We start from the raw sequence: 23,282 nt of genomic DNA on the forward strand, positions 1-23,282 counted from the left end.
AATATGTACAAAATCAGCTGCTTGCTTAATTTCCGTTTTTAGAAATGTGAGAAAGATAAGTAATGAATGAAGGTATTTTCACGACACTGTTTTATTAAAAAACATAATTAATAATTAATCGCGCAGTTAGAATCGTGGCTCGATGCTGGCCTATGCGGTAATTTCTATATACAGAATAAGATATTTAATAACCATTGCCCAGCAGAGTAAGCGAGTTCAACTTGCAAGGGAAGCTGGCCGGCTGAAGCTTGAAATCTTGGGGCTGAGCGAGGTCTGCTGGCCGGATATTGAAGAAAGGCTATAGCGACAAAGATGTCAAAAAACAACAATACAAAATGACTAACAGACTACAAATAAAAAAAGGCCTTGAAGAGTCAATTAAAAATCAGCCAAACAGCAGAAAAAAATCAAACTCCATCGTCGATGTCATCAACGGCCGATAGCAATAGAAATTCCTGAACGTAGGTGGAAGTGGATCGGACACATCTTGAGGGAAGGAGCGAATGAGATCTGCAAAGAAGCACTCGACTGGAATCCGCAAGGACAGCGTAGAAGAGGCAGACCCAGAGGCGCATGGCGACGCAACTAAGCTAATAATATCCGGGCTGTAGACGAGTACCTGTCCTAGTGACAGGTAAACACCATGGCGGGTAGCCCTCAACAGTGGAGACCTCTGATCCCTTCCCTTTCGAACAGAGACACATAAGTAAGTATGTAAGATAATGCTCAAGATAGGTATCTATATTGGAGATATATAAAAAGTACCATAAAACATTGAGAGAACTGTTACCTACATACGTAGTCCTACGCCAAGCATGCATTTGTGTCCCGAGATACAAACCGTTCTACTTTTTTTATGAAAGGGCACCCAAAAGAAGCTTAAGTTGATTTCCATACAACAATAATTACCTGGAGGAACGTCAGGTAAGAAATACTAGGGTATGTTGCTGCTTCGTCGTAATTGCCTATTCCCGTCCTATCCAACACAAATTATTAAAAATATCAGCGTTTTTTATGACACACAATGCAAAACTAGTTATTCCCTAATATTTTAGTTTGTTGTCTATCATACGCGATCAATCAAAATGAGCTGAGATCTATTTAAATGCTTTTTATCATTAAAGAAGTCCCACCAGCCAAATTTCCTACGTTTTTTCGTGCGACGAAGAAGAAAATGTCGACTAATCGTTTTAATTTCCGTCATTCATAAATGAAAACAACTCGCGCAAGGCATTGTCGTTACTCTACAGCCAGAAAAACTTGCCTGACCTGCAGAAATTTTGCAGAATAACATTTGTCATGCCGTCCTAGACAAATACATGCGCGTTAGCTTCGTAAACATTGTTGTGAGTTTTAGTACGGACGATGAAAAATTTTGATGGACGGATTTTAAAACGGTACGACGAATTTAGGAAATAAAGCCAGTTGCGTAATTTCAATAATATGCTTTAATAATCGCTTTTCAGTGATTTCATAGCTCACGGATCGGAAGATAAGTGTGTTTTAGTCAAATCAGCACAAGAACTTTTGGAGTATTCATTGAATCCATCCAACAAATGATGAAAATTAGGATGGCTTTGCTTACTACGGCGGGAATTAGAAATAAACCCTACGCTTTCTCTTTTTCGCTTTTCATGTCTAACGCTCCATCCAAATATTTTTCCAATTCATTTATATTACACTTGAACGTATGATCAGAATGTTGTGATATTAGGCCACCGTGGGATGAAACCCAAATCTAGGTGGACAAAAGTAATTACGCTAAAACCGTTAGTCCTAGGTATATAGCATTTTCGGAGAAAATTTGTTATTTTAATATTCGCATTTTCTGGTGTACAGTCAACTTTCGCTAATTGCACTAAGCTCTTAGCCCGTTTAGTGAAAGACTTTCGTTAATTGGGCTGAGATGTCAAAACCGAGGAATATGTCGATTGTTTTTGTCGAAATCGTCGCAGAAAGGTTTATTAAAATATACACTTATATTAAATACAGAATCAAAGGTGAACCTAATCTTTTCATTGTTGAAATTTAGTTCTAGATTGTTTAACAAGTAAATAGCTGAATTTCATGCTACAATGTCAGTATATATTGACATTTTTAACTGTTTCACCGTGATGCTAAAAATAGGAGGGTCAAGTTCATAAGGGATCGGAAAACGATATGATGCAATTGTGTTCCATTCAATTAATAATAATATTTTCTATATAAATTATTTTCCACACTTGAATGAACTATATTCAAGAGCCCCTCGGAAGAAAAAATATGCTGTCAGAAATGACGTTTGACTTCGGTTTAGATGGGCTATAGCCCAATTAACGGGAGCCCGATTAAAACGTAGCCCAGTTAAAGATAGCCCAACGAACGAAAGTTGACTGTACATATGACATTAGGGTGACCATCATAGTAAGCGAGTGCAAAACATAAACTTCTATACAGCTTAAGTTAGCTGAATAAAATGTTCAGCAAAATTAAATAACATTAAATTTTGAATTGTCCAAGAAATGAAAATCCTATCTCTTACGGTTGATAGGCTGGAACAATTTAAAGTTTTTTGGACAGGGTGGACCTAAAAATCCATTTTTTCTTCGTGTTTATTTCTCACAAATCTTGCCTTCTGCGTACTTCTACAACCAATAAAAACGCATATTTTAAAAAACTTTTTTAAAGTTGCCCCGAGAAGTTATACCATTATTAATGATGCATGATTAGGATAAATGCAAACATTTAGACTTATTTTCGCTTTTTCAATCCATTCTATGAACGTAAAAATTATGATTTTGGTAAGTAAAACGGTTATTTTTCCTTCATTATTCAATACGGTCTAGCAAAAAAAGGGCCGACCTGGACCGATGCGATCTCAATCAATTTCGGTGGCCAATATATTACTAAATATCTATACTAAATTTGATTTGCTGCTTTTAAGCAGTTTTCACGATATTTACATTTGGAAAATGCAATTTTTTTTTAGAAAAAATGGCTATAACTACAGAACCGAAGGACATAGCGACTTGATTCCTTTAAACAAAATATGCGTTTTCATTGGACATGAAAGTGCTAAGAAGGCAAGATTTGTGAGAAATAAACACGAAAGGAGATATTAAGAAAAAACGGATTATTTAGGTCCACCCCGACCAAACAACTTTCAATTGCTCCAGCCTATCAACCATAAAAGATAGGACTTTCATTTCTTAAGCAAAGTGACTCAAAATTTAATGTTCTTTAATCTTGTTGAACATTTTATTCAGCTAACTTAAACCATAAAAAAGTTTATATTTTGCACTCGCTTACTATGATGGTCACCCTAATGTCATGTACACCAAAAAATGTGAAAGTTGAAATAACAAATTTTCTCCGAAGATACTACATATATACCTAGCGTGATTACTTTTGTCCACCTAGATTTGGGTTTCATCCCACGGTAGGCCGTATGAACAGTTTGCTTTGCTTTTCCCGTGTAAATCTTATGGGAGAGTTTACTCTAACTCTTTGATTCAGACGGGCTATTAATATCAAATCAAAATGTCCAGAAATCTATTCTGAACACATTTTTCGTATTATCAATTCAAAACAAACTTCTGTAACCTCGTGCTAGCCAGCGGAAATCCCTGGTAGGGAGATAGGTCAAAGATATTTACAGGGGTGTCTGATGTAATCCCTCTGCATCAAACACCTATACTTACTTCAGTAGGGAGGACCCCGTGTCACTCGCTGACAACTATCAAGGTGAAGCAACAGGAAGTGGAATCTCACGACAATATGAATCTCACAGACGCTTCTGAATATTCCCGATTTGTGAACCTAGACAGATAGAGGTTTGTTGACTCCTTTTATGAGTCCGACTAGCGAAAAGCAAACGAGGTGTAAAATCTATCAATTTCAAGGCTGCACTCAGATATGACTAACTATCTTGTAACTTTAACATTGTACAATTTATTCTACAAGGTACCATTTTGAGCTCATTTTGGTTTGTGACTTAACTAATTTACTTGCGGTTTTGGGCATGGATGGTGGTATACTTCCGGAACGCTGCTCCAATAATGGCTGTCGTAGCCACCGCCGATGACTACTCTGGTCGCTGAATGATGGATGCACTGGACAAAGCGTGCACAAGATGGCTGATACACGGCATGACGAGGCATGCATAAGATGGCAGATGCACTAGACGGGACCACGTGTGCACTGGTTTACGGAGGCACTGGTCACAACATGCACTAGATGACGGATGCACAGGTCCAAGTAGGCACTAGAGGACTGGCGCACTGGATGACGGAGGCACTAGTCGACGGATGCACCGGTTGAAAGAGGCACCGACCTATTGTACACGTGTTCCTGGATCTGGTCGGTGCTACGACGAATAATTGACACGATGAACGCAGCCGACAGTTGGACCGGCCTTCACTGATTATCGAAGACAGTTGAAGCGGTTTTCACGGAAAACCCACCAAAACGGAACGCTACCCGGGGTAGTTGCAATTGCTAGCAGTGGTAAGCCAGGAATACCACCGCCGAAACTCGCTGCGTCCGATTGAAGCCACTCACGTCACCAGTTAGTGATGAATTTAGCGTATCACCAAAGACCATTCACCAGCTCGTTACTGGCCGTCCACAAGATGATTAGATACCGGTGTGCGTCCGGGTTGTCCACCGTGCCCATGGAAATCTCGAAAAAGATCAATAATACAAAAGAAAAAGGTCCGCTGGACCTGTCCAGCGCTATTAGTTTCATTTAGTGTCACTCGTTTTACCACCTTTAGCCCATTCCGCATATCAACGTTACTTATAAGTATTACAATGGATTTACCTTTTTCTAACACAATAGTTATTTTAACACGAAACAATAACAGGATTGTCCATATTCAAAGATGATAATTCTCTTTTCAGCCCTTTTGATCTGGCTAAACAATAAACAAAGCATTAACTATTCTCCGCCATCACTCAATAGTCATTATTACTGACCGTACTAATCACTTTCCTAAGCACCTTACTAATAGCTTGTTTCAGGCTTAATTTTTACTTAGTCACGCTTTAATCACACTTTTAAGCTTAGTGTTCAACTTATCTGTAAGCAAACTCTAATTAATCGAAATTACACCTCTTTAAATTAAACTTTTACCACGTTACGAGCACGGCGCGCACTTCTATCATCTGTCCTAGCTTCTGACAGATCAAACAAGATTCATACTGTGCGTCGAGAATTTATGGGCTAACTTGGCGGAAGTCGTGAGACGAGACAATATCAACCCGAGTATCGTCGAGAGCGATACTTTGTCTACCTCCGCTTCGTAAAACTTCTCTAGCTTAATTCTCAGACGACTATGATCTGCGATTTCTCCCTCACACCCACTATTGTAAGTTAGATGTCTGCATGAAAGTGAGATTACTCGGTGAGTGACTTCTCATTTTAGTACAACTTAGATGATCATCACTCACCGAGTCCATCTAACACCAGGGAAGGACTTAGGGATAGTGACGGAAAATTTCCGCTTAGCACTTAGTGGCAATTCACGTTAATATTGTGGCGGACGCCACAACTTAAATTTGTAACCAACTGGTTACACTTCTTATGTGGCTCTGAAGCGCCAAAAGCGAGGGAGGGTTATTGATCCAACGCTCATTGAGTTTGTAAAACATTCCTGTTCACCACGACTCATTTGTACTGATCAAGCGTGTTTAATTTGTTTTGCATTCCGTTTTCCCAACGATTCTGATAGAAATGCGATCGGAGAATAAAATATTTGCTGCTTGCAACTGCCAACTGAATCAAACTACCAAAACAATAACAAAGAGCAGGGCGGCCAGGGCTGCCCGTTGTTCAAATTAAAAACTAACCCCGTTAGCACAGACAAACAGACACAACTCTTGGAAGAAAAATCAACAAAAATTATAGTAGCACACACTGAACACCTGCACCATCTATGATAGACATTCCCAAATATCAAATAGCAACAGGAGTATCGATCTAAGTAGCAAGTATTTTTTATGGGGAATTCCCCTTCTTTCGTCAAAAAGCGCCACTTTGACCAAAACGGAAACATTCCCAACTAAGCCCACATTTGAAATGACGATTTAATCGGTACGAAGAATGGAAAACGAGTGTTATGTCTGTTTGTCTGTGCCGTTAGTTTGCATGAGGAATCGTTCAAACGAACGGGGTTACACGGTAGTCCCAACAAACAATTGTTTTTAATAGTAGCTTGTTCAACAATTGTACAACTTATTACTGAGTAATAAGCATTTGACAAGCTGTTATTCAACAAAAATATTTGTTGGGGTTTAATTGGCTTCCGTTATAGCGATGTTGAACAACATACAGGACAGTCCATCCCCATGTCCCAGCCCTCGGCGCGATTCGAAAGGACTCGAGAGTGCCTCCGAAATACGCACGTACCACATCACTCACTCCAGGGTATCTTTTCGTGCATTATCTGCCATAGCTGTTTGAGCTCAACTGTATCGTAAACTGCCCTGAAATCCACGAAAATATGATGCATGGGCACGTTGCACTCTCGACATTTCTGGAGGATTTGTCGGAGAGTGAAAATTTTCTCCGTAGTAGCACGAGTCCCCATAAAGCCCGCCTGGTACTGCCCAACGGAATCTTTTGCCTTTGGGGATAGACGATGTAGCCAAATCTGGGAAAGCAGCTTCTAGGCGGCGTTGACCAGCGATAATTACAGCAATTGAGTTGATCGCCCTTTTAATAGATCAGATCGGACAAATCACACCTTCCATCTAATCCTCCGGTAGTTTCTTCTTATCCGTTGCCAGTGGTTTGTTGCAATTTTTGTAGAATTCTGCTATGAGTTGGTGCTTGCGGGCGGCGCTATTCTTTAGCCGACCAACTTCTCCCCGAATACCTACGAGATCGGAAGTCGGTACGCTGTTATCACAGAACAGAAGTGGAAGTCCGAACGATTCGGCGATCAAAACTGGTAACAGAGTCTATTTTGTTTTTATATTTCTTTGGAAAGGTTTTCGCATAGAAGCGAATAACCAGGGGCTTGCGATGGGTGCCATGTTTTTGTTGCCAACATCTCAGCACATCTCGACAAGGTTGGCAGCAAATTTACCTGTCAGACGGGCGCTTTTCATGCAATAGCGCCTTTCGTTAAGTCGACTGTCAAACACCGTTCGTTAAGATAGGGATAGCACCCCGCTGCGAATAACAGAATCGCATAGCAGCTTTCACATGCTTTCGTGTGCTTCGTATGCGTTCGTGTGTTTTCGTAAAAAAAAGTGACTCACTGCCGCCAGGTTCGCTAGTATCTGTAGAAAGTAGCATGTACGTGCTTGGATTTTTACTTCCACTTCTGTTCTGTGCTGTTATCGTTTGAAGACACTCCTAGCACAGATAAACAGACGAGACACTCGAGTTAATTCCATCGTCCAATCAAAAACCACTCATTTTTCAAAAAAAGCATGTTTCGCAACATGGCCACACCGCGACGCGCGTGTGTTGCATTCAGTTTTCAGTATAAAACCATACGAATGTAAAAACCCTACGCCTACAGCATAAAACCCTGCAAATGCAAGCTACTCCGCAACATGCATAACAGAGGGTGCTAGTGTGCAAGCCAAATGTGTAGGACGATGGTTTTTAAAGGATTTTCTTCTATGTGTCTTTTCAGTTCGTCAGTGCTCCTAGCTTAACAAACTAGATCTCAAAAAGTTACTATGTTGCTATTTTCCAAGAACCGTCGGCCTAACTGAGGGATTTAGTGACATATGTCCACGTTTTCTTGAACAATCAGAAAACTAAAAAAGTTTTTCGGAAAAGTTCCCGAATTTGGTAAAAAATGTTGTGAAACAAAAAAATTACGAACTACGAACTCTAGTGACTTTTGGTTCTGGTGCATAAAAATGACGTAACCCTCAGAGGAATTATCCATACTGGAGTTTCAGCATCGTTTGCTTTCGTACTTCACTCATTGCAAAAATCTTTGATGTTTGTAATTGAGGGTTAATCGCAATTAGTAACGAGATACGACGCTGAAATAATAAGTCAATAGCCGTGTGTTCGAATCTCGGCTGGGAGAGGCTGTTAGATTCAATAGGATCAAAGCACTAGCCGGGCAATTGTCCGTTAAGGGGCGATAGAAAAGAAGACGACCTGTTGATATAATTAGACAATACATTCGACCGGAAATTGAAAGTTGTGTGTTTAGAGTCCTAGCCTTGCTTAGTCCATATTGTTAACCTAATACTAGCTGAATGCCAGTATCCCGGCATTTCTTGCATATCTGTTATCGTAACGGAAATTTCCGATAATGCAAGAAACAAAACCGTCAAACCCTCCCTTGTCCCTTCTGTACCCCAGCTACTTGTACACCTGTTTCCTAAAAATCCATATAAACTTCTCATTTGAAACCGGTTATATTTGGCACTAAATTTAGCTTAATTTCGGTCATTGCCATCAGAAAAATATTAATCCATTAATGCAGTTGAATCATGTTTCTTACATTTAGAATATTCAATCGAGTTCGGCTGCCCGTGAATGCAACTGCATCATATGGTAAGGCATGTCACAACGGCAACAGTGCGCAAAATGTTATTTAGATATGGCAACATTGGAATTCCCATGCACTTGCTTCTTGACGCGCACCTACAGGAAAGTTCCTTTATAAACAAAGGTAATTCTTCGCTAAGATTCAAAATTTAACGACTTTTGATTGCCCTGACGCCTCTGAGCCTATTGTTTCGTTTTCACGCTTACTGCTGTAGCTACCGAGAGGACCGAGAGCGAAACCGAAAGTTTCTCATTTAAAGAGCGCAATAAGAAGTTTTTCTGCGCGTCAGTTTTTCTCTTTATGTTTTGTCTGTTTCTCATTGTGTGGATTTATTTCTCATTTCTGAAAGTAGTTCTGCTCATTGTGTTGAAAAAAAAAGTTGCACTTTTTGCACAATGAGTGGGAAAATAACAAGCCTGCTATCAACAAATACTTTCTGCGAACGTTCCCTCCGTCGATTGTAAAAACTATCATTATTAAAAAGTAACATATCCCTGATTTCCGATCTTCCGATCGAATTGTACAAAAATACCCCCGATTTTAATTCCATCCCAAGCAACAATGTCAGTTTTATTGTAGTTTTATGGTGGTTTTCATGACCAATTTTGGCCTTAAATGCCATCATAAGAGTGTAATAAAACCCAAATTGTTACTTGGAATGATTACCCTGCCACATGGTGGCACCCTATTGAGCACATCGAAAATTGAAAGTCTCAACATTTGAATTGCAGCAGCTATGGCAGAAAATGGTCTGGCAGCTACGCTCGATACTTTGTTCGTACTGCCAGCTCTACCTCGAAGCGAAGAAGTTAGAAAGGTACTTCGTATCTACCGGATGTAATCGATATGGCATTTACAACGTTCTCTCCCTTCTGGAGAAAGACGAGACCGTCGATCTTATAGTAATAATGGATGACGAGACATATTTGACGCTGGACAGTAACGAATGCCAGGGGACTGGGTAATTAATTACCCCGCCAAGCGGGTAAGCTATAACGTCAAATATATCTTCCACATCAAGTTCTCAAGGAAGGTCTTTCTGTGGCTGACGACAAGTAAGAAGAGAATGCCCATGCCACTGTTCTTTCTTTCGGAGCTCATTATGCCAAGAGATCACTGGAGCAGATGAACCGGCTGGCGGATGACCGACGGTCGAATCTCAAATGGAGCTTCTATTTTAATAATTTAGTGACCAAAATGGAAAAGCAGCTGATCGCTAAGGTCACAACAGAGCTAAAGAATATGGCGACATCTATCTTCCAATCGGCCATGGATGGGGCTCCGGCAAACAGCCGTATTTTTCCATATCGACGTTTTCTACGATCATGATTGAAGGCTTGCCTTGAGCTTGGGAACTTCGGAAGATAGTATATGGAGAATTCAATCTCGTTTATTTATAAGGCTCAATTGTGGACCCAAATATTAGGAATAGAGAAGAGACCGCGGGAGTGATAATCCTAGTCCATATCTTCTCCCGTAGACATAAAACCTCTCATCTTTTCAATATGAAATACGGATATATTCAATATATGAAACAATATAAACATTATTTAAACCTAAGCAAATAAAACAAAACTAGAACAATATTTTCTATACTGATTTTGATTAACGGGTTCTTCAAGTTCTTTTCTCTTGAGTTGATTTTACTGGCTATCTTACGAAGTGGTATTTTTTTTGTTTTTCTAAAAATACAAAGAGAAAATACTAAATAGTAATACGAATGGTTTTGAGGAAGGTATGAATGAATGACATGTAGGGAATATTTACTATGTATCAATCGAAATCGAAATATTTTTCTCTGAGGTCAATCAACTTGTAAAAGAATTTCTGCTCGATTGATGTAAAAATCATGTTAATCCATCTATGTATAAATGTTAACGTGATTATGTGTGTATGCTCCGCCATAACTCCTGAACACCATGACCGTTCTCCACTAACCTTAGCGCACATGTTCCTTAACATAACGGAATCAGTACAGGGGGGTTGACGAAAGAGCGGGTGGTTCCTAACAAGGGAAAAATAAGTGGTAGGGGTTGCATTTCTCTTGCAGTTTGACCGATTGCAGTTGCGCAGGTGGCTGTGAGACAAGAAGGGATTACCCGTTACAGGGCCTTTCAGAGAGCAAACCAATGCATAATTGACTACATGACGGAAGGGGGAGCTGACTGGGAAGGTGCAAACAGAAGGACGAAAGCGACAACCATGTCTCCCAAAATATTTTAGGACCCAAGAACTGTGGTGATATTAAATAGTAAGTGTTTCCAAAGTTGAAACATGCTCCGAGTCCACAAGGAAGTAATCTAGGACCGCTTATTTCTAGCTAGTTTTCTTGTATTTCGTTTGAACCATGCACTCGTTTTTGACTGGAAGGATGTGATATTTTTCTCGCTAGTAATAATAAATCACAAACTGTCGGAATCGGTTTTTAAAATAAACGAAAATAAATTTCAGTGTAATATTTTATCAACTTACATGTAGCTATTTCTCCACCAGAAAACTGATAAATATGTCTTAATTGGCTGATATTTTCGTCCGACGTAATGGACAACGTAATAACTTACTTCACACTTGCTTTGGGGTATTATATCGATAGTAACTAAGTACAGCTAAACTTTGCAATCTTCTAGATTAACTCTGCGTTGAAGCTGAACCGAACAAGCCTGCAGTTCGGCTCAGTGCAACGATATCTAAAGTGGGATCACGTGATGCTCACACCAAAAACTAGCCTCTTCTTCGAATGATGATGAAAAACAAATTAAATATCTAACCAATTGGAAATCATCGGCGGTAAATACTGTCGGAAGAATTTTTCTACAATCCATCTGTGCGTGTGTGGGGAGACCGTCAAACCGCTTTACAATCGAATAAATTTTTCTAACGTATTGATCTACTGTACACTATCGGCTAAGGTTAACTTATACATCTTAAGCTGCGGTCAAACTGGTCCTGAGGGTTTTGTCTTTTCCCGCTCTTAAAAATGGTGTCGTTTGTGTTGTTCTAATCTACCACTAATGGGGGTGGGTGAGGGGAAGGGGGTTACACCTGGAAGCTTTTGCGTCGAATCTCCTGAATGGCTTTGTCCAGCTGTTCGATGTCGTAGAAAACCCGATACTCCAGGTCGGCACCTTCGAATACCCCACAAACCGAAGGTTTGAGGTTAAGGAACAGCAGCATCTGGTTGCGACTCTTGAAGTCCTTGATCAGCGTGTCGATGACCTGAGCGGCGGTAAAGTCCGCCCCGTAGATGTGCGTGCAGTCTATCACAACTGGGGTTTGATTTTTCAACCCATGCTTGTTGATTAGATTTCGGACAAAGTCCGATGAGGGGAAAATCAGGCTTCGATCGGGCGTTAGCATTAGGTATTTGATTCCGCAGGGGGTGATCATCTGATCCATGTGGATCTTTGGACGGGCGGCGTGGTACAGGATGAAGAGGATGTTCAGTCCAATGCCGACCAGGATTCCGTACTCGATCGGAAGAGCCAAACATGCGATAAAGGCCGCTATCCCGGGGATCAGATCGGCCTTCTTACTGCGCCACATGGGCTTCACCACGCGAGCCTCAACCATGAAAACTACCGCGGCGATAATGATCGCTGCCAGGGCAGCTTTCGGGATGTAGAAAAAGTACGGGGTGAAGAAAAGTAGCGCCAGAATTACCAGGATGCCGGTGTAGAGTCCACCGAACGGAGTTCGAACGCCGCTGGCGTTGTTGACGGCCCCTCGCGAAAGGGCACCCGTGCCCGGGTAGGCTTGAAAGAATGAGTTGGCCACGTTTGATGTGCCAATGGCAATCAGCTCCTGCGTAGCATCCACTGGTTTTCCATTTGCTGAAAGGGGAGGGAAAGAGTTCTAGTAAAATACTAGTTTCAGATAGTTTTGTAATTAACTTACCGAAAGCTTTGCAAATGGCGATGTCCTCCAGTAGGGCGATCAGCGGGATTACAATCAACATGGAGCCAAGGTTGCTCAACATATCACTGAAACTTTCGGCCTTTTGGCCGATTTCTGTAATTTCCGGGACGGAGAAAGGAGGAACCTGGAAGGACGGCAAACCCTTCGGTACGTCGCCAATCATTTTGAACGGTTCCTGGCCATTGTTGTAGAAAGCGAATCCGATGGAGCCACAAACAACCACGATGATGGCATTGCGAGCGGTACCCACGAGCCACAACGTTTTGTTGACGATCCTTTGGAACAGGTTTTGATCTTCTACGTCCGGTGGACCCAATTTGATCCGAGGGAGAAGCCTCATCAGCAGTAGGACGATGATGCACGTGAAGCCCATGATGGAATCGCCAAGCTTCGTATTATGGATGTCCGCTATGATGGCCTCCCATTGCTGAATAAAAGTATTCCCTTTTGCCACAATCCCAAGTAAATCTTTTACCTGCGAGCTAAGGATGATGAGTGCGGCAGCCGAAGTGAAGCCGGAGCTCACCGGACCGGACACAAAGTCTATCAGGAATCCAAGCCCAAGAAGCCCCATCAGTAGTTCAATCAAACCGGTTAAAAAACACAATAGAACGGCTCGTTCCCAAATTCCGTCGCAAACCTGGAACGTCAGCAGCGAGGCAATAGCCGTGGGACCCATCGGAACGTCTTTGCATGATCCAAGGAAGATGTACACGAAACAACCGATGAAGGAACCATACAAACCGTACTGTGGAAAGATTATAATTGTTAATAGTTCCCGTATCGAAACTGGACACCGATTCGTCTCTACTCACTGCGGCCGGCAAACCGGCGATGCTGCTGTAAGCCAACGCTTGCGGAATAACCGTCAGGCCGACCGTCAAACCGGCAACGAAATCTCCGATGGCGTCATCCGCGCTGTACCTCGGCAGCCAGTTCAACACCGGAACCCGCTTGTAGAGGATTTTCTTCCGAAACACGTTTCGAGCTTTCCGTCGGCACCAAGGTCCAATCTCCCGTATTTGGTCCAAGGTGGACTTTCTGTCGTCGGATACTGGGATTGTTTTGACAAAAAAAAAATGTCAGAAAAAGGAGGAAGTAAAAATGCCAAATCATACTTACAAATGAAGTCATTGCTTCCCCGGTAGCCGGTGACGTCCTTGTGAATGGCGGGAACACTGAGCGAAGCCTGTGAGCTGGCTAGGCCGTGGATGTTGTAGATATTCGCCGATTTTAGGTTTACCTTGTCCAACTGAGTATCGCTAGACGTTCGTCTGAAACGTGAAAATGACAGGGAAACAAAACGAAAATGAGAGTACGTCAAAAGGGAAAAACGTGAATTCGGAAAAAAAGAGATGCAACTGCGGTCGGTTGATCGGTCGGTCAACCAAAAACTAATATTAGCCGAAAGTACCGCAAAGTAAACCGCACAGCGGGTGACAAATTAGTTCCGGGAAAAATTCCCTGTCTTTCTGTCTGTCTGCTTTGTGAGCTCTTCCCGCCGCAAATACCGTTCGCCGCCGGATGATGAAAATAGATTTTCTACACAACGAACGTCGATGCGACACACTTTTCGTCCGAAACAGCTGATAGAAATGTGGCCGTGGCTTTGGTCAACATGTGACTGCTTAAAGATTTTTTAAACAAAACGGAAGCAGTTTTTCTGTCGGATATAAATTATACAACTCTGTTATCTAGCCAAAAGATTTCATGCTAAATAGGCGTCAGGCCAAAAACACAGTTTACAAATATTTTCTAATATTTCTAATTGCGACCGAAAATAGCTCCTCCTTATCAATCAGAGAAGACACGTCCAATTGACGTGTGGAGCGCCATAAAAAATCACCGATATCAAAGGTATATTAGATCAGATGGAAAAGTGCGCGCCATTTCCGATGAGGCAACCGAAAACAATAAAGAACGAAAAAACCTTACGCATCATTAAATATTATCAATCGGCAATCACGGCGCATCTCAGTCGAGTCGGATGGCCCCCAAAACACCCAACGTTATCACCACACCGATGTCAATGTCTCTGCGTTAAGCCTATTACACGATCGGCCCCTGTCTGTAAGGGGCCTGTAAGAGGAGGAGATGCGCAATTGAATGGGAGATTATTTTGTTCTAACAACAGTTTGATTGATTCATTATTTCGCTGGAAACTGAATAACTTCGACAACCGAGACACTGTCGAAGTATCAACCGACAACCGTGTCGGTGGTGGGTGCATGATGAGAACAATCATCGCAAAATATTTTGTTATCGTACTGGCTGCTACTAGTTCCGTGGTAATTTCCAATCGAGTTAAAAATTGATTACCATGCATCACAGGATGGACCGAATACGTCTCAAGGTTATCTCATACATTGAACCAGCACATGGTGCTCTTCGAACTGCTCATAAATTATTAAGACGAGAAACTCGAAAATACAATTTCTTCACGAAAACTCACTATTTAGTATCTTATTCCTCAGATCTACTGACACTATTTTTTATAAAGTTGGACATTTACCTACATGGCATATAAATCGATTTGTCCGTTTCTGAGAAACAGGCTCTCAGCAGTCATTTAACGAAGTCCTAGTTTAGAACAAAATTATGCTGAACACCAGAGGTTCCAACAATCTAATCTCTTTGTGACTTCCAGCAGCTATCATTCATTCTAAAAAAATCTATTTTATGACGAATTTCAGGCGAAATGTTGGATAATGGTTTCAAACGTTAAATTTTGCATGTTAACTGTGATTCTGTTTCTGAAAAGTCAATATTGTATAGGTTTTATGAGAAATATCGAACACAACTTGATTAATAAATCGCCATTTTGGAAGTTAGAATAGTGTGAAATATAAATTTTGACCATAAGCAATAGTTCAAACCAAATCACATCCAGAAATCACAACCTTGGGCCCAATATGCCCAAATGAGTTGGTCTCAAATTTGGCACTCCGCCAAATATCGTCTGCAGCGCTTTCCGCTCGAACACGACAATGGCGCGTATGACCTCCGAGAGCAGCGTGCCAGCTTCAACTCCGTAAAGAACTACCGATCTGATAATGGTTCTGTCAGGGAATCAAAAATCACGAACGCACAAGAGACAAAGATATTGTCCCTACTTCAAAATTGCCTGCGAAAAAGACACACTGATGTATGCAATACGTATTGTACGCAACAAAAGCAATCCTAATCATGTCACTCTGTGTCGGAAGCGGCAGTGTTTGGTAGTTACCAAGGTAACGTTGGTAATTTTTTGTACACCAGACTTTAGGTCAAAGCAACCCAACTAACACAGTTGTTACAAATTAGTTACTTCAACCAATATATGACTAATTTCAGTCGTAAATAAGGTGCTGCAACCAGAGGTGCGCAAAGTGTGCTGCTTGGGAAACCAATTTTTTTCCTTAAGGTTTTTGCTGTTTGTCCCTTTAGTTCAAGTTGCTGATAAAGTATTGTCTTTAACCAGCCGACTGACGACAAAGACATATTTGATTGTATAAATGCATCACCAACAACAAGCGCTTGCGAGAGCGAATGTGTATCAAAATATATTCTCATCGAAAGTGGTCCTGCCTGCTGGTGTGAATGGATATTCATTTGTCCCAATATTTTGTAAACGTGACACATTCTGATTGCTACGCATGTTTTTTTTATAGGCAGAAAATAACTGGTTTGTCGCTCTTCGTTTTTGTCGGTTATTTCTGCGGATGAATAATGATATTTTGATTTCCTGGTTCTGTACATTGTCAGCTTCGTACGACGGCGATCGTAGCTTCTTGATCATAGCGTTTTGCGTTGCAAAGACTAGGAGCTGGCTGCCCTTGGTAAATTTTTTTCCTCTCGTTTCGATACCCGCTCGTCGGATCACCCCTTCGAGTGCGATGTTGAACAGTGCGTCTCGATCCGATGTAACTCTGATCAATCCCATCAGTTTATGTGGAAAACCATGTTCTTGCATTAACTGCCATATAGGTGATCTCGATCGGCTGTATCGTATGCTGCTTTCAAAATAATAAAGATGTGATTCGCGGGACGTTGTACTCCCGACATTTTTGTAAGATGGTAAAAATATGGTCCGTAGTTGCCCGGGCCATTAAGGCTGCCTGGTAGTTCCCTACGTAAACCACGTGCCATCGATAACTGCCGATGTAATTAGATCTAGGAGAGTACCTTTCAGGCGGTTTTACTAGCGTTATGCCTCTCCTTCCAGCCATACCTCCGGTAGGAAATCACCTAGGCACACCCTCTAGCTACGCCAATGGTTCCTTGCAAAACACTGAGCAATATTATTAAAAGAAAAAAATTGTGCTGCTGTCCGAATACTTTTTTGGTTGACTTTACATGAAGAATCATTACATGCATTAATAAATGCAACTAAAGAGACTCACGCAGTCCTACGTCACCTATGCGGTTGTGTCTTGTACACAACTCCTCTGATTTTTCGTCTTTTTGCCGTCTTTTATCGTTTACAACATCACAACGATAACGCTCTTACAAAATTATTTAAATAACACGTCTACACAAATTAAAATTGAAGCACGCGAAGCAATTCTCAAAAATACTAATATTTTTTTGAAACGATGATTCTACAATTGATGAAGGGACGGTAACGGAAAGTAATGAAGAAGGATTTTTTCCGGGAATGAAGGGGAAGGGTGGAAAGGAAGGGGGGGGGGGGTAATAGGTAGCTATGCTTAACAAGTTGTCGTTGTGACTCCTATCTTTTGTCCAATGCTGGAAGGTGCATGGGTCAAAAATACGACACATATTTTTTATTGGTTCATGTATCCCAGAGTTTGTCCTGGATCTCCCTATATCGAGGAACAGATGGGAACGGAGAACACGTCTGCGGATGTTCACGTCCAAGAGACCAAGAAGTTCAGGGTAGTCAATGTAGGACGTTAGTAGGTCGCTGATGAAGCATACCTTGGCGACATCTCTCCTACCGCTGAGTGAAGGATTTACTTTCAGCGATCAGCATAATGAGGTAGGTTATTCCGGTCGTTCCATGGCAGGTGACGGAGTGCTTAACTTCCCAAACGAGCGATGAATATTCGAGCGTTGAATGTACTAAGGCACAGTATAAGGCTTTGAGGCAATAAACGTCCTGGAAATATTGGCCGAATAGGAAAATTGCAACGAGGCCTTGTAGACAACATATGACATTTGATCTTTGAATGTCAGTGAGGAATCAAGAAGCATACCAAGATCTTTTATGGTGCTCTCACGTTTTATAGATGTACCATCTAGTACCATTCACATCGTCAGCGTAAGATTTTTTACAGCAATCCAGGATTAAGTTTACATCATTCATGTATAACAGGAACAGAAACGGACTAAGATGGCGGCCTTGTGTAATTCCGGACCTAAACGAAGACGAAACATACTATTCTATCTTAAAGGACATGACCGTCCGGTCAGGTACGACCGCGGCCAGGAATGTAGGCTACCACAAATTCTCAATCGCGCGAAAGTGCAATATTGTGATCCATTATGTCAAATGCAGTCGATAGATCAGTATAAATGGCGTCTACTTGCGAGTCTTTTTCCATACGGCGAATGACAAAAGTAGTGAACGCCACAAGGTTGGTGGTAGTCGATCGCTTTGGAACGAAACCATGTTGATCTGGCGAATAATTCGATATTTTTGATTGGAATGAAATTTTGCTGATGTGAAAAATCATAAACTGCCCAATTTCAGCACTTTTAGTTGCATAAACTGATTTATAGCCAAAACTAGTCATAAATCGGTTGCTACAACTACTTTGTAACAACTATGTTTGAAGGTATACCACGCAAGTATTAATTTTCCATGAAACATAATTTTTTTCGTCAAGAGTAACTTTTCAAAAGGACGTATTTAGAAATAATGAAAAGGAAAAATTGTAGAAAATTTAATGTATTTTCAGGAAAAAATTACACTGAAAGAAAAAATTTCATGGTTTCATGAAAAATCACAATAAAAATCATAAAATGTGAATTATCTCATAACATATCTTCTCAGATTTGCCTCATATTTTTTTAAAGGTTTAAATTATGCCTAAATTATGCTCTAAAATCTGGTGAAGAGCTATCGATGGACACTCTTGTGGATTCTTCAAAAAAAAACTTTGAGATTTGACAAATCTTTCGAAAATACCCAAATGCATATTTTTGAACAAATGATGTCATATAAACTTGTTTCTTTGGCCGTTCTCAAGTTATGTATTAGAGTAATTCTACGCGAAGTATCCGAGAACCATATAATCGACCTCTATGGATTTAAACCAAATTTTGACAGATTGTTAGTTTTAGGTCAGAAAGTAAAAAAACCTGAATTTCGTGCCGGTTGATCCTCCCCACGACTAATCGGTGCACCTCCTTTTTAATGAAAAGAGATTTTTGTTAAACCCTCTTATTTATTTTTGTTTATAACTCCGGAAATATTTGGGGAATAAACTCGAATAGTACCATTTTACTCGAAAGACATCAGTAGAGTTGATTGTCATCGATTCAGTACCGTGATGAATTTCCAATCGGTCCGTTTTACCTGATTCTCTCCTAGATCTACAAAAACACGTTCATTTGCTATTGCGTAAAAAATCGTAATTTCTTAACGATGGTGGCTTTGGAGTAGTTTATCAGTATAATACAGCGCATCTTTTCAAACTCTCAAGGTGATCTTATATTCATCTATCAGGGTGATACAAACTTTTGTTTTATTGAATACGTGCAAAAAAAATTTTTTTTTCAGAAAAATTATAGAACACACTAAAATAAGCTACTTTGCTGAATATAATAACTATCTATCTTTTGCTAATTGCGTCCAATCAATTTATTACTTTCAACTGTTCTCCAAAGTTATTCAGTATGATAAACTACACATTTTTTTTGAAGACTGTTTTTACCTTTGAGTTAGTTTTAATCGCTTTAATTAAGTTATCTATGTATATGGGGCTGATTTGGGCAAAATGGACTATTCTTGCATTTCGCACAGTATAGAATGGATGGAATTTGATTCTTCTGATGTTTTGACAAAATTTGGAAGCTATTTAGAGTTCGTTTCACGGGCGGCAAATAAGCTTTTATACTGTTTATGATTAGCTTTTAACTTGATTTTTGGGTAACATAGGGCAAAATGGACCACTTCCCGAAATCTGCGCAGGATGAAACCATCACCAATCGATTTCCTGCATTTCTTCACATAAGAATAGGTATCATGTAAGATTCCAAACCAGCGGCTTCTAATTCTTGGGATCACGAGCTCGTTTTTGCCCATTGTGCAGTGGCTGGCCGATCAGACGAATATAACAAAATTATAACAAATCATGATATTATGTTATGACGGTATTTCTAACATGATTTGTCATGACATTCCATCGGGGCTGGCACTCGAAGAACATGTCAAACGTTTTGCTGCTGTTATAATGATATCACTTGTGATCGGGTAATGGGGACCAACACCAGGTACGGACGGCACATTCGCAGCTACTTCTATTCTGATAACTTGCGAGTTGGCTGTAACATGCAAGAAAACACTACTGAACTGTTCTTGAAAATGCGATCTAATTTAATCTATTGTCGACGCCTTAGATGGACCTTACATTCTCCCTAAAACATGGATGACCAGACTCTTTTCGTTTATCGTGTAACGCCAGAATCCTTTTGGTTTAGATTTGAGTGCCCGTTGCATGCGATTTAGGCGAATATGAAATAGTCACTTATTTAGTTAAATAAGGCCATTGCAAATCATTTTGAAAGTTTTTGTCATCCCCCCCCCCTTGGAAATTGGCTTGAAAAATCGGGGGGCAAAAAAATAATTTGTAGGATATGAGTCAAATTTTTTTTATAAAAACAATTGTCTGTGAGCTCTACATCCTGAAAAACTTGAAAAATGAGTATACGAGTTGAGTTAACGCTTCTAGCATGAAATAGAAATGGAAATTCGAACAGCGGAATTTTCGAAAATCGGCCAAAAAAAATCTTTCGTTTTTGGCTTTTTTTTGTAGATTTTTGCATGGAATTTAACAACGTATATATTAAAAGCAAGAATAGATTTGGTTTTCACGTTTAAACTTAAAATAAAAATGCCTAAAATCCATTTTTTTGCTCGATTAAAAAATTCTCTCTGTTTTTTTTTCGACCCCCCTTCAGTGGCCCAACAGCGGAGGGACAAAAACTTTTTAAAATATTTGTAATGGCCTAAGATATAAATAAAAATGCCTTCTTTTTAAGTCATTCATACCGGCGTAATCGGCTTTATTAGTTATAAAATATACCATTGGCACTAACAATAATGATTGAACTTTGAGCTTGAGCAAAAATGTGAGTTTGATTGTACTCTTATGACGGTTTTTATGACCAATTTTGGTTTTAAATGCCATTATAAAAGTATAATAAACCCCAAATTGTTACTTGGGAATGCATGTGAGTTCCCGAATGTGCTTTTACTCCCATATCGGTTCACAATTTAGCACCCGGTAGCTAAGTGTAGGACGCCTAAGGGATACTACACTAACCGAAGGTTGCTCTTTATGCTCCCGGCCGAACGGATTCAACCGACGTTAGGTTCTTTGGCTTTTCGTTTGTAAGTTTCAGTGAGACGTTTGATGGACCTGTACTAAGGCCCAATTCTCTTGTATTAGGTACTTCTGGTGTTATCTTAGATTAGATACTATAAATACGTTTATGTCATTACTTTCTCCTACCGTCTAAATAACTCATTCGGTTGTGAAAGCGTCATAAAACAATAAAGCTGCTTTTATCTTCCAATTTAAAGACACATACTGTTCTAGAATTCATTTTTTAACGTGAAACTGCTATCTCTTTTAGTTTCGTTGCAATTGAATTTTAAACGTATTGTTTTGGGTATTGAATTTGTATCTGAAAACTGCACGAACTCATACATCACGCATAGCACACTAGATCACGGCGTGCGTTGGACACGGCCGGACGCGTATGGAACACAACATCGAAACAGACTTCTAGGGTCTTTCTAGGCTCTTTCTGAAAACAATTGGAGCATCATCAAAATGTATGACATTCACCTTTGCTATGGCGTCGCTAATTGTTAAGCAACGACAGCCCAGCAACAATGAGGTTGGTGATTTTCCAACCCTTGACCACCTAATGCAAATGTGTAAACATAAATTCAGAAGTGATTTTAATCCATAGAACTTACGACAACGCACCGTCGCTTCCGGGAAGGAACGGTGTTTTCAACGAGGCGTCGAGGAAACTAGCATCAGCAAGTGGTGTCAGCGATTGAGCATGAAATTTTGCGGATTGTGGGAAATAATCCCAAGACACGCATAGGCCAAGTTGCACCACAGTCCTGAGTCACACCGGACACCATAGCTACCTAACACCCTGTATGTCAACTCAGGTTCAATAAATTCAGGTGTGATTCGAAAGAGTGAACTGTGATATGATGATACGTATTGTTTGCCAAACGCCTAGATATCATCAAGATATACGCGTCTAGTTGCTACTAAGTACCAAGTGCTACTACTAGACGAAGTGAGAGCATTGTCCTACGGCGAGATGCGTATACTCACAGGTGAATCACGGTGCGGAAGTTGGTAAGTAGTGTCTAAGAAAGATACGAGCGTCGTTAGTTGCAGGGCAATATCTAAATAATCTGCGATTCACAGACGCAGCCAAGGGAGTATAAAAATTTGCATGCGTATTTTCGCATTCATTTTATTGTTGCAACACGTTACCAAACAACTTTATTTAATTTTAATTAATCAATCTTCTTTTTTATGACCATCACAAAAAAGCACACGAGATTGAACAAGTGACCCGTGACTGGCGACACTTGACAATACACAAAATCGCTGTTGTTTTCATGTTTCTGTATCTTTATGACCATCTGTAAAGAAACAAGCTGCGATAAAACCGCTTTCTAACTAGTGCAAAACACACCTGATACACCCGTCCGTCAGTTTCTCGTTACTTGTGTCTTGTTTGAGATTTATGATGACCTGGAATATAACGTCATCATCGAGGAGCAGCGAGCAGGAGGAGATAAGTCAGAACGTATCCCCATCCCCGTTGTACGCACACGTTTTGTTGGTTTGTTTGACTGCCGCCTATTTGCTTGTTTGCATCTTTCTGTCAGCAGCAATCCTGCTGCGGTGGATAAAGATTAACACCTTACAAACATAGGTACATAGCACCGAAATGCTTCCACAAATAGATTTAGAATCGGCACGTTTCCCGAAACCCTCAAAGACTTATTCTTGTTGGCACACGGTTAGTTGTCTCAGAATAGAACTGATGCAGCTGAGGTAACACCTTGTACTTGTACTTCTGGTGCCAGTTAAGACGTTTAAATTGATTTTAAATTTTTCACGACTTGAAAAATTTCATTTCTTTGAAAGGTCAAACATCGGAACTAAGTACTCTTCCGTCCAAAATACTTTCTGAAACACTCGCACTCTGCCAAAGGCACTTTCCTTGTTGACTAAAACTAGCTTATTCAAACGAATTATGTAACTTGTATCAAATGCCACCTCGCGTACAAGTTCAACTAAACGTGACCAAATAAATTACTCAACCGTCCATTTACGGTGCGAGTGTCTTTTGCAATGTCTGTAATTTACAACACGAGACAACAACGAGTTTGTTGTCCACAGATAGATACTAACAGCAAGCACTTTCTCCGTAAAGCCACTTCAGCCGGTCCCATCGGGTTGGGCAACTTTTTCCGCGGGCGGGCGGAAACACGTGGGCCGAGGAATCAGAATCGCACAAAAACCCAAACTGGTTCGCGAGAGAGCAAACAAAAAACTAATCGCAACAACGCATCTCACCTGATTTCGATGCGCGGAATTCGCAGATCCATCACGCCTCAGCCTCGCCTATGGGGCAGTGAACCGGAAG

At 40.6% G+C, this 23,282-nt stretch overlaps 1 protein-coding gene across 1 annotated transcript; it reads right to left on the reverse strand.

Annotated features, from left to right (window-relative positions):
* Positions 1–11,543: 11,543 nt before the first annotated feature.
* Positions 11,544–23,244, reverse strand: LOC128745342 (sodium-independent sulfate anion transporter-like). The gene is made up of 5 exons (XM_053842384.1): positions 23,213–23,244; positions 13,545–13,696; positions 13,238–13,476; positions 12,402–13,170; positions 11,544–12,337 (listed from the first exon to the last, which is right to left on the reverse strand). The coding sequence occupies exons 1-5, from the start codon at positions 23,242–23,244 to the stop codon at positions 11,544–11,546; spliced, it is 1,986 nt and encodes a 661-aa protein (XP_053698359.1).
* Between the last annotated feature and the right edge of the window lie 38 nt (positions 23,245–23,282).

This window comes from Sabethes cyaneus, chromosome 1, assembly GCF_943734655.1.
Source record: "Sabethes cyaneus chromosome 1, idSabCyanKW18_F2, whole genome shotgun sequence".
Lineage (NCBI taxonomy): Eukaryota > Metazoa > Arthropoda > Insecta > Diptera > Culicidae > Sabethes > Sabethes cyaneus.

Bases quoted from the DNA above. Each gene is read 5' to 3' on its own strand.
- LOC128745342 (XM_053842384.1), bottom strand. From the start codon at position 23,244: ATGGATCTGCGAATTCCGCGCATCGAAATCAG. The intron at 13,477-13,544 runs GTAAGTATGATT...AAACAATCCCAG, and splicing joins GGGAAGCAATGACTTCATTT to TATCCGACGACAGAAAGTCC. The intron at 13,171-13,237 runs GTGAGTAGAGAC...ATCTTTCCACAG, and splicing joins TCGCCGGTTTGCCGGCCGCA to TACGGTTTGTATGGTTCCTT.